Genomic DNA, 12316 nt, shown 5'->3' on the forward strand with positions numbered 1-12316 from the left:
ATCATAGGCCTCACCCACCATCTTAAGTTGTTGGGTTGAAATGATTTCTTATAGTATATGCTAATTATTTTTTGAATTAATCTAGTGATGATTATTAGTTGGCCCACAATTAGTTAGCTCACGTAATGATACTAGAAAAATCATTCATAACTTATATCAATCTAAGAGCACTGTGATGTTCACAATATAAAGAGGCTTTTAACGTATGTACATGAGTAAAAAAAAAAAAAAAAACTACAGTAAGTTCAGCTGTAACATTCAACTTTTAGGAGTAACGATGAAAATTGTGCTGATTATTAAGTCACAGATTTACTGGAAAGTTGGGAAGGTGAGAATTGAACTCGTGATCTTGTAATTATTGAAACACTTTTTTTTGGAAACTGATCCTAATTATCTCTTTGAGGCGAATCAGAATCTCCTGGTATCCCCACAGATTCGACTCTTTGAGCCACCTATTGGACTAATCCAGAGTTCGGGTGCGAGTCCAAGGATTACGGTACTTATGCCCCTTCCCAGATGGTCTTGGTGGGATTCGAACTGAAGTCCTCTCCCACCACTCAGTCCCCATGCTACCAACTGAGCCACCACACTTGGGTTGTAATCATTGAAACTCTGATACTATATAAAAAGGAGAAGGATATTGTGACAACCAAGTTGTGTTACTGCCAAGTGACTACCAATTAATCTTATCGTTAGATCGATTATATGGATCCAACAGTTATATTTATTTCCATCTTTGTATGGTCATGATTCTCCAAATTTAATACTTTATATTTATTTTCACCTTTGTATGGTTATGATTTCCCATATTTAATGTTTTCACTTTAAATATGGATGATCATACAAAGATGGAAATAAATATAACTGTTGGATCAACATAATCGATCTAACGGTGAGATTGATTGGTAGTCACTTGGTAGTAACACAACTTGGTTGTCACAATATCTTTCTCCATATAAAAAATCATTTTAATCCAAAACTTTAAGATATTAAGTGAGAACCTTTTTAATAATTTATATTATTTTGTAACACTTTTGTTGCAAACTATTCTCTATGTATGTAGTGTCAGCCTCCACATATATGTTGCAGACAGTGCGGCTAGCATATGCTCGCTTGATCAATCTTTCATCACAATAATGCATGTGGAACATGGTAGGTGTGGATATTTTTCTCCCTTCTCATTATGCAACCTTAGTCTTTAGTGTCATTTTGGTCAAAATGCGTGTTTCCATTCAGGAAATAAACAATACTTCAAAACCGTGTTTGATGACCCAATTTATTATTGTATACTTTGTGTTACACCATAGATTAGACTTGAAATATATATTTCAAATCGACGCATCAAGTCACCCTTTGGGATCAATTCCTTTGTGTCAACTATCCACTTTGGTTTCCTCAAACCATAAAGTTAATTAAACAATTATATTAGTTATACGTTGTGCTGCTCGTGTAGTTTTACCATGTCTCCTTTGTAGAAAGCACAATTTAGACTTGACTCACCAATTTGATAATCTAGTAACAACTACATGAACATGGACCAATTGGTGAGAATTGCTTACCCCCTCCAATTCGAAGCATAACAGAGGTATCTATCGTTGACCAGGCATTAAATATCAATTGAATATGTAGTAACGTGAATGCTCCTAAGAACTTCAACTTTTACTAATTCATATGTTTTATTTCCCTTTCCGTTTTTATCTTCCTTTACTATGCTTTCTTTATTTTTTTACTTAGTTTTTTTTTATAAGCTCATTCCCAACTCACTAGTTGAATGCGACAGCTATTTTTTTTATTATAAACACTAAAGATATTTACACTAATTAATAATAATTTAAGCGGATTTCACACAAAATTTATCATCTTTTATTTTTTTCCCCCTCCCTCTCTGTCAACAGCTAGCTCTCACTCTCTGTTTGTCCCGTGTTAGAAGTTAGAACTTCGAACACTACGTCTAGGGGTGATTTTATTTGTATATGATAATACCTTCATGCATCTAACATAGAATAAATTAATTAACTACTAAACTAAATTAATTACGATGCATTTGCGTAATCACAAATTTAAGTTATGAACTATTTGCCAAACTCTTTTTTAAATTCATAGTTAAAGATGTTTAACAGTTAGTTGATTGATTACTTCGGCAAATCATCAACTTTAAATTCTTGAGTAGTTGAAATAATTTAATAATTAATTCAGTGTGATAGTTGAGCAAATATATTTATGTACAAGTAAAAAACCTTACAGACTTATCCTAATTTGTTGAAAAGGTAAAAATCGAGGAAAGAAGTTGATTTCAGAAATATAAGAGAACGTTTTGCAGAGAAAACGATTAAAGATTACATACCGTCCACCAAAGTTCAATTTTTAAGCATTGGTCCTTATTATTTTCATGAAAAAAATTTAAAATACTTTTCATATCGGGTTATGTATTGACTCATTATCAAATTAGTCTGTCTTAGTGTTCAACTAAAAATCAGTACCCAATCAGTCCGGTCCAATTACTGGAACAAATCTATATTTGACCCGCTATGAAATTGTCAAACTGTTTCTGAACCATGTTAAACCGGATTTTTTTTATTTTTATTTTTTGTAAATTGTTAAACCGGAATTTAACCAGCATGAATTTTCTAGTTAAATTGATTTTTAGAAATTCCGTGTAAAATGTTTGAAAATATGCACACCTGACGATCAAAAGTGGGTCATGATGAGTGATGCATCCAACTTTTATCACTAAACCAAGGTTGATTAACTAAATTGCTTTTTATTTTTGTTATCCTTATTTACAAAAAAAAAAGTAATTTAAATTTTTTTGACGGAAAGAAAAAATAATAATAATAAATTATCAATATAAATAATAAATTTGATATTTTTATATTTACAAGGATTTCATAATAGCATTGAATAAATGAGAATTATATTTTTAAAGTTCTACAAATTCAAAAATAATAATTAGTTTTTTATTTTTTATTTCCTTGTTTTTGATGAACAAAAAAAAGTAATATTATTATTATTGATAATAATTTTATGCTTTTAAATTTTCAAAAGGATTTAGAAATTTGTGTGAGACAATTGATAATTATTAATGGTTCTAAATATTATTTAATTTAATAAATTTAACAATAATTTGTATTTTAATGTTAATTTGGTCAATTTAGCTAATTTAATGCCCTAATATTTACTCAAGCAAATAACAATGAACTTTGATCAAACAAAAATAGATTGACATGTGTAGTTTAAGAAATGAGGGAAATAAGAGTCATTAGGTTTAGTCTAATGGTGAGGGGTATGTGTAGATTTTATTAGATTATGTGTTCAATTTTCACTTGTATAAAAAAAAATGAGGAAAAGTTTATCAGCCCTAAACTAACTCTATTGGTTTCTCATAATACTTCTAATTTCATACTTATTTACATCAGAAAATTATTTCTGCATTTGTGGTAGAAATTATTTTCTGCTACAGACATAAACATTTTAGAGAGAGAAATGATAAAAAAGAGAAATATCAACACGGAGCTCATTTTTATTGTGTCTGTGGCAGAAAAATATTTTATGGGACAGATGCTAAAATGATTCCCCTATTTGCATTATTACATAAATTTGATTAAATGATTCAATAGTTATTCATTAATTATTACTTTGAGAGTCGATAATTGATTCGAATTTAATAATATTAATTTTAACCATAAATTTAACATGAAAGATAAATGGTTGCTACACCATCTTTAATTATATATATATATATGGGAGAGTTCTTTTGACTTCAGAATAATATTTTTAAGTCTTACTCCTCATCTTAGTTGTTGATAGACGGAAATCAACAATTGTTATTTGTAATGCAATTAATAATTAATTAATTAATATGACTTCCTAAACTATAACCGTTGGATGGACGGAAATAAGAGCTGAGATAAGGAACAAGACTTATAAATTTTACTTTAGAGTCAAATGATCTCTCTCCATATATATATATCCTTGCATATCTCTTTTAAATATGATTGTAAAATTTTCAGTGGTTTATTGATACGTTAACATCACAAAATTATTATTTTAATTATTGATCGGTGATCGAGTGCTAATCTTTTTTGAAAAAAATATAAGAGGATGGATTGCCTAATTTTTCCCGTAAAGTGAATATCAAATAAGGTAAAGTTATATTTACAAATTTTTTGTTTACAAACTCTTACAATTACATTATGTCAGACCGGTAATACATTCTTGAATAGAGTATTATCGGTCAGACATAGTGTAGTTTGTAAATTTGTAAAATAAAGTTTGTAAATATAACCCTACTCATTGAATAATGCATAACTTTTATTTTAACGTTGCCAGGTTATCTCTTTTCATAATAGGGGTATAAATAAGCTAAGTTAGACTTTGACTTAAATAAGTTGTAAAAATATTTTAGACCTATTCTGGTTGGCCCAAAGTATTAGTCCAATAGGGCAGGTCCGATCCTGAAGACCCAAATCACCTCAACCCTAAATTCACCACCCAGTTGGTACTATTATCAAGCCTACAAAGCAAATCAGTTTTCCAACGTAAGACACTAAAATGTCATATGTTGGGGGACTCCCTCCTCCCTTTGTGTCTCCAATGACATCCAATATATCATTCTCTCGACTTTATTCCTACATGGCACATAGCAACGGCCGCAAAAGGCCTTCCTATTCGTCTTCCCCACAACAGTTGATTTGGCATATCTTGCCATCACCTTGAAACCTATATATACCCCTTTTCTCACCACACTAGAGGACGAATTTTTATGAGCCGTTACTCTGTCAAGATAGAAAGCTACCATAGTCTTTGTATGTCTCCCCTTCTCCCATTATATATTCATTGTATTGGGACCGCCTTGTATAGTGCTGGTCTTGCTGCATTGAGTACACCCTATAGTAATCATATCATCCCATGTGGTGTCACATATTGGGCTTTCTAGTAAGCCGGCGATTCAAGGCTTAACTTAATATGTAAACCTTATGTAGATCCGAATTATAAGTTTGGGCTGACCTATATTAAAAAAATAAGAACATTGACCTAATTTTGTTAGTCTGGTTAAACCTATTAAATATTTAATAAGCAAAAAAATAATTAAAATAATATTACTTTATTATTCAAGATTATTAAAATAATTATATATTTATTTTATTTAAAATAAATAATATAGTATAGGTCCAACTTATAAAAAAAATTATAAACTATTTTTTAAATAAATTTTTTTGGAAAGCTAATCCTATTCTATTTAACTATATATATAATGTTATAAAAAAAAAAAAAAACTATATATATAAGAGTTGTAGATCTTGTTACATTGCCTTACGCCCGTACTTTTCACGGCACTTCTCAAGCCAAAACATGAAGTCAATGTCGCCTTACACCAATATGACATGATTTTTTTATTTTTATTTTTTACGCATGCTGGTGGTAAAGGTTTCTACCAACAGTCGTTAGCCAAGTCATATAATGTAATATGAAACAAAGGACTAATTGTACAACGTTAGCTATCAAAACCGGTCGGCGCCGTAATCGGACCTTGTTTGTGTTGAAAACTTTTGCTAGACACTAGACAGCGGCAAAGGAAAAAGGAATTTTTTTTTTAATTTTAATTTTAATTTTAAATATATATTTTTTATTTTATGAATTTTATGTAAATGTACATGATTTGTGTTTATTCTCTATTTAGGAAAATTTATATGAAATTTACTCATTAATTAAAAGTAAATTAGAAAGAGAATGTCAAATAATATATTACGAGCATTATTCAATACAAGTGTAATTGATGGATTTGTATCCTTTTAGATATAAAAAATACAATATAGTCATGTTAAAAGATCACAATCATACAAAGGTGAAACAACAGTTATGATTTTATAATTATCTATTTTAATATTTTTATCTCTCTTACTTTATTATCAATGATCTACCTTTGTATGATTATAATTTTCACATAATCATATTATGTTTTTTCACGTGAAAAGATTTAAATCCATAATTAATATAAAAAAACTTAGCAAGTGCAAAATGGGGAACTACATATAATCTTTTATGTTCTCATCATATGAGTACTCTGTCCTAAAAACTTTTTAAATTTATAGAAATAACATTGGGTGTTGTTTTTCTCCTGGAAAAAACAATACCTTTCAATTGCTGTGTTTCCTAAAAAAAATTTAGCCGGGAGGAAAAAACAATACCCTTCAATTGCTGTGTTTCCTTTTGTTTATTAAGCTAGTGGAACCTACAAATTTTTATTAGTGCGGGAATGGATTTAGTTTTTTTTACAATATAAAATTAATAAAAAAATATTACTCTCATTTCACATAAGGTAACTTCTCTCGTGTTCTTTCATTTTGATTTTCGCATTCCATTTATTTTCTTTACTTTGTAATGATAGGACTTACTTATTTTCTGCCTACAACATAAGATAACTATTTTATATAAAAAGAGACTAACAAAACCCTTAATAAAATCCAATAACATAATGAAATAATCGCACATGAAAAAGTTTAAAACATAAAAAATGTAAGAAAAACGAGTTCCCACAACGTGAAAAACAAGGCCTAGGAAAAAAAACATAAAAACCAATGCAATTCTAGTCTCGAATTGCCTCCGTCCACTTGCTTTTTTCCTAGAACCAACCAAACAAACAAACACCGTCAAATTGACAAACGTTAGACTTCCAAGTTCCCAGTTAAATTCACACGCTCTTCGTTTGAGACCATTCTTTTTTATTTGTCCTCTGATTCTCTTACACGCTCATTGGCTCTTCAAAAACACTTATCCCTTTTTTTTTGGTTACATAACACTTATCCCTTTTTATCCACCAATACTCCAACTCACACCAACACCACCGTCATTGTTGATGCTACGCCCCACGACGGCGTCGTCTTAGGCTGAAACCCCAACCCAAACCCAAACCCACCTCCTTCTTCTTCTTCTCTCATTTCAACCCTACGTGTCTTAATCAATCTACCCATCTACGCTAAATATCCTTTTGTCTTTGTCTCCCTCTGATTTTTCGCCAAATTTGTCTCCTTTTCGTTTCCTGTGCCTGATTTTTCTTAACCTCGAATCTTCTGCAGTTCCTTCTTACAAACCCCATTTAAACTTTTATCAGAAAAAAAAAATAAAAAAAAAAAATAAAAGAACTTTTGTAAGGAGCTGAACAGATTTTGCTGGTGATTTTTTACTTATTCCCTTTTAATTTTCCTTCTAGGTTTTGGAAATTCTATTTTTCTTATTGTTATGGCTTTGCCACAGCCTTTTTATGATATGTTGGAAAATCCCGCAATATTGGGTGTGGGTGCAGCGATTGTCGTGTTTATTAGTCCTATGTTGGTAGCGTTTTTCTTTGGTGTTGTTGTTGGATGGTTATGGAGACCAAAATGGGCGAGCATAGGGAAAGAAAAATTGACTAGTTCCCTGGCCAAGTCCTTGGATTTTGCATCACCATCCTCGGTTTCGCCTTCAAAGTCTGGATTTTCGCCCATGAAAAGCTATGCTTCTTCTCCTTGCCTTAGTTCTATCAAAATGCAGTGTCCAAACCCTGAATCTTTGGCCCTAAATAAAGAAACGGATAAAAAGGCTTCCTCTTCCTCTTCCACACCGATGAAATGCGATAGTTCCTGCAGGTATTTAGCATTTTTTATTTTTTATTTTTTATTTTTTTTTACCAATCTTCAGTTATCTGGATAAATAATTGTATAAATTTAGAGCTATATTTTGAATTCATTTATGTTGTTAGGAATTGGGGCTATTGTTCTTATTACCTTGCGGAATTAAGATGTGAAACACTAATTAATTTATTAAATTAAAATTAAACCCTTCCATGAATCAGTCTACGGATGGTGCTTTTGACTTGTTATTTCAGTCTGCATCCATTTGAATGACAAATTGACAACTTAAAAGTTTGAATATTTGGGTTGAATAAATGGTTTGTAGTTTGTACACTGTCATTGCTCTTCAAATCTTTAAATGTGATATAAGTATACCATACCACGTTATTTCTCATTTTGCTTACTATGTTGTCCACCCAATCCAGTGAAGAAACTTCTGATGCTGTTACGATGGAGGATTTACATCATCTATGCCAGCTTGTGGAGGAGAAAGATGGAGGTCTCCCTTGGATACAGATGATGGATCGTTCTACCCCGACCATGAGATACCAAGCATGGCATAGAGAACCAAAGGTATGATAATTTTTTGGTTGTTTTGCTAGTTTGAAGAGTTTTGTTCTTTAGATTAATTTAAAATGATTATCTCTAAAATACAGTAGATGATTGCTATCGCTATTATCTGTGAAAAAATTTGGGTTTATTCAAATTACCTGATTAGTTTTATGAATTTTGTCTTGCTGATTTGTTAGAATGGGCCTCCCGAATATCGAAGCAGTACTATATTTGAGGATGCAACTCCTGAGATAGTGAGGGACTTATTCTGGGATGATGAGTTCCGACCTAGATGGGATGACATGCTTGCAAGGTCGGCAACCATAGAAGAGTGTCCCACTACTGGAACCATGAAAGTGCAATGGATACGGAAGGTGCAAATCCTCTGCAATTGATTTATCTATTCAAGTGTAAATTATTGTCTTGGTTCAATGTGCTTATGGTTGCTTATTCTATGTGGTACAGTTCCCATTTTTCTGTAAAGACAGAGAATACATAATCGGTCGTCGAATATGGGAATCAGGAAGATCATACTATTGTGTGACAAAGGTATAAGAAGAATGTCCTCTTTTTCTATTGGAATATTTGAAGATAATGATTGATGATGGTTATATTTCGATTGCAGAATTACATTGTTGTTCTTTTTTAATTGATGTTCCAATTTTTTTCTTTTAGGGAGTAGACTGTCCTTCAATCCCAAGACATGACAAACCAAGACGTGTTGACGTGTACTACTCTAGTTGGTGCATTCGAGCAGGTTTATTTCTATATCCTATTTATTCAATTACTTCAATCAAATAAGATTTAATTTTGAATTTGAAGTTTTCTCTTGTAACCCACATTTTCAACTAACCATTCCTTCACTATTAGACTTGTTATGACTGATATGTTGTTTTTGTTGACAGTGGAATCAAAGAGAGGCCATGGCCAGTTGACTGCATGTGAAGTTTTACTCTTCCATCATGAAGAAATGGGTATTCCATGGGAAATTGCAAAGCTTGGAGTACGGAAAGGGATGTGGGGAACAGTCCAGAAGATTGAGCCTGGTTTGAGAGCCTATCAAGATGCAAGAGCTTCTGGAGCTCCACTCTCTCGTTGCGCCTTTATGGCTCAGGTCAACACAAAAATAAATCCTGAATACTTGCAATCTATTGGAGCCTCTGAGAATACATCGGAGACTGAAAGTGTGATCCCTGCTGACAAACCACAGGGCGTGAATATACCCAAGATACTAGTCATTGGTGGTGCAATTGCTCTTGCTTGTAGTCTTGATAGGGGACTAGTGACCAAGTATGTTATATTTGGTGTTGCTAGAAGATTTGCCAATATAGGTAGAAGATAGTAAAACTATAGGTGGAAGCTATCTCTTGAATGCCATTGTTTTGGATGATAGACATTCTCCTTCCTTGTAGCTTATATATTACTTGAAAATTTAGAGGTTCTTTTTAGGGCGAAATCATTTATAATTAAAAAACAAAATCAAGGTAAATGAGAAAGTCCCTTGCTTGGTGGGGCTAGTAATTGATGATTTTTCCAACTTTTTTTCTTGGACCATGAATAATTGTTGGTCAAGACTACAGAATTTCAAGGCTGTGTGTATGGTTGTATAAACTCAGAAGCAATAAAAAAAATCCATTTTTCTCATTTCCTCTTATTATATAATTATTCATCAAGCTAATGAGGCTCATACATACCGATGATCCCGGTTTATTGTTCGTTTTGTGTAAATACTAAATAGGGATACATTCCTCTTTTGTCATCTATCGTTGCCTGTATGGCACGGACATATTATTTAGTTCATGTGTCTAACATGATATACTACCAATACTAATCAAAATGGTCAGTCACGGTGGAACATGATATAAATACATAGGGAACGCGATATAAACACATTTTAATTTTAAATAAAAAAACACACCAACACAGACATTTGGTCTTTTAGAACTTTTAAAATTTTCAAAAAAAGAAAAAAGAAATTCAGGTTGAGATGCTTTTGTCACATATAATTTCTTTTCTCTCAACTTTTTCATTTCATTTTTAGACATATGACATGTTAACATATTGTAAATATTGAAGCTTAAATATAGATGTAACATTATGAATTATGAATATTTTTTTTTCTTACTGATATCTGATGTTTGTGTGTTTCACTTGTTATTCTCTTCAACATTTTCAAATCTTTGGCCTTGTGAAGAGGGAACTGGATGTGATTTGAAATAAATTGAAAAAAGTTGGTTGAGGTTGTAGGGAGGAAATAAGTACCAAATATATAGTTTTCCATTCATCAATGAGCACTAGTTAGGTACAAACAGCTTGAAGAGAATTCAATTCATCACCAAGGTTTCAAAACAATGCAAACCATCGAGCTGTGGTGCCAATTTTGGCTTTTGCAGGGTCTTTGATTGTTCTTTCACTTCTGGTATCAATTTTGGATTGGATGCCGAAATCCCTTTCTCGATTCCCTACAGATGAGACATCTTGAACTTTAGGTATATAAAAAAAACACAAACCTTGACATACCCTAACGTTGTTCAATGCTGATATAAAGAAATACATGTATGTAGCCTTTCTTACCTTGATATAGTTTCTGTCGATGAAATAAAATCCAACAGCAGCAGCAACAGCAGGCACAACTGCATAGATACTTCCCATAGCCATTTCTCCCCTTGAAAGCTGAATTCTTGCAATGAACCACTAGCCTTCTTTCAGCCACATATATGGTTGAGAGAGAGAAATTTGAGAAGATGCCTTGGTGATAAAGAGAAGCAAACAATGGTCTATAAAGTGGGGAAATGAATAAAAAGCCAATAAGGTTTATGTCTTTAGGATGTCTTGAACTTTGTGAAAAGTAAACTTCAAATGAAAGGAATTTAGGAACATATATCACAACACGACTTGCTTTATTACTGTTGTAACAAGCCTTTATTTCCCCCCCAAGCGTTAACAAATTACATTAAATCCTTTTTTATTTTACTGAATTTATTCACCCTACTGCAAAGTACTACAGAAGGAATTAATATATTAATAAAACATATAATTTGCATACCTTTTAAAATTAGTATTGTCAATTAATCAATTTGATAAGAAGAGCAGATAAAGTCTTTCACTTAAACTCCTTCTCAATTACAACAGTCACTTTAATAGTGCTTAGAAGCGTGACCATATGTAGTTAATTGAAGACCTTAAACTATTAATACAACGCCAATAACCTAATGTCCATTCATCATGAATTTTAAGCTCACCTGGCCTTATATTAATAATCTAGCATGCTTGTCAATCAGGTCTTAATCTGATAAATACATCTATATACAGTAATTCTCAAAACTCACATTAACTTACGTATTTATATGAGTTCGTTGGAAAGATATTAAATTATCTTCTTAAATCATTTTTATAAAATAAATTACAACAATTAATATAAGTATAAAGTCATATAATTCCAATGTCATCATATTACTGATCGAGAAAATGTAGATTCTATTTTTCTTTTTCATTATTTTATCATGCCAATTTCATTATCTCCGTGGAAATCGTATATCGCGAGTGGTAAATATAAGTTACCCGTTGCTGGATACTCCATCCATGTGCAAAATAAGAGCAAGCTTGATATGAGGATAACCCTATCTTGAAGTCATTGCATTAAGCTTTGCAGAAAGAAAGCCATGTCATTCAAATTTGAGAACCGCATGCATTTAGTGTTGGGACGGGGTCCACTGTTGGGACGCCGGTTCTTCAAATTAGCGCAAAAATGATTTACAATTCAGAGTTCAAAATTCGGGCACTCTAAGGGGCGTTTGGTCGAAGATAAATTTTAAGAATACTAGAGAAATTTAATTACTAGGTATCCATAGGGAAAGTTGAATAGATGAGGAAGTTAAAAAAAAGTAGTTTGGTTTGACAAAATTTTACCAGGGAAATATATGACAAAAAGTGTGTCAACAGTGCTTTATCCGAATTTTCTCAAAAAAATCACCCTCAAATTCGGTTTCTAAACATTGCAAATTCATATCTTTCTCAAAAAGCTATGCATTTCACACGGATGAGTTTTGGTCAAAAGCTGTTGAAACAAACATTGATTTTCTAAAAACTAAACTTCGTTTGCCTAGAAAAATATGGAAAAGAATGGAACCAAACACCACTTAAAGTCAATATGT

General features: G+C 31.8%; 1 protein-coding gene across 1 annotated transcript; it reads left to right on the forward strand.

Annotated features, from left to right (window-relative positions):
• Positions 1–6792: 6792 nt before the first annotated feature.
• Positions 6793–9790, forward strand: LOC133307542 (uncharacterized). Its single transcript, XM_061508067.1, has 6 exons — positions 6793–7625; positions 8036–8183; positions 8360–8536; positions 8628–8711; positions 8838–8919; positions 9068–9790. Exons 1-6 carry the CDS (start codon positions 7240–7242, stop codon positions 9502–9504), a joined length of 1314 nt encoding a protein of 437 aa, XP_061364051.1. The 5' UTR covers positions 6793–7239; the 3' UTR covers positions 9505–9790.
• The last annotated feature ends 2526 nt before the right edge of the window (positions 9791–12316 follow it).

The sequence above is a fragment of the Gastrolobium bilobum genome, unplaced genomic scaffold (genome assembly GCF_033153095.1).
Source record: "Gastrolobium bilobum isolate Gb01-03AN ecotype WA unplaced genomic scaffold, APGP_CSIRO_Gbil_v1 utg2307, whole genome shotgun sequence".
In the NCBI taxonomy this organism is placed as follows: Eukaryota; Viridiplantae; Streptophyta; class Magnoliopsida; order Fabales; family Fabaceae; genus Gastrolobium; species Gastrolobium bilobum.

What these genes read in the sequence shown, in the direction of transcription:
- LOC133307542 (XM_061508067.1), top strand. Translation starts at nt 7,240, where the DNA reads ATGGCTTTGCCACAGCCTTTTTATGATATGTTGGAAAATCCCGCAATA. An exon ending in AAATGCGATAGTTCCTGCAG is followed by an intron (nt 7,626 to 8,035) that starts GTATTTAGCATT and finishes CACCCAATCCAG; the next exon opens with TGAAGAAACTTCTGATGCTG. An exon ending in CATACTATTGTGTGACAAAG is followed by an intron (nt 8,712 to 8,837) that starts GTATAAGAAGAA and finishes TTTTTCTTTTAG; the next exon opens with GGAGTAGACTGTCCTTCAAT.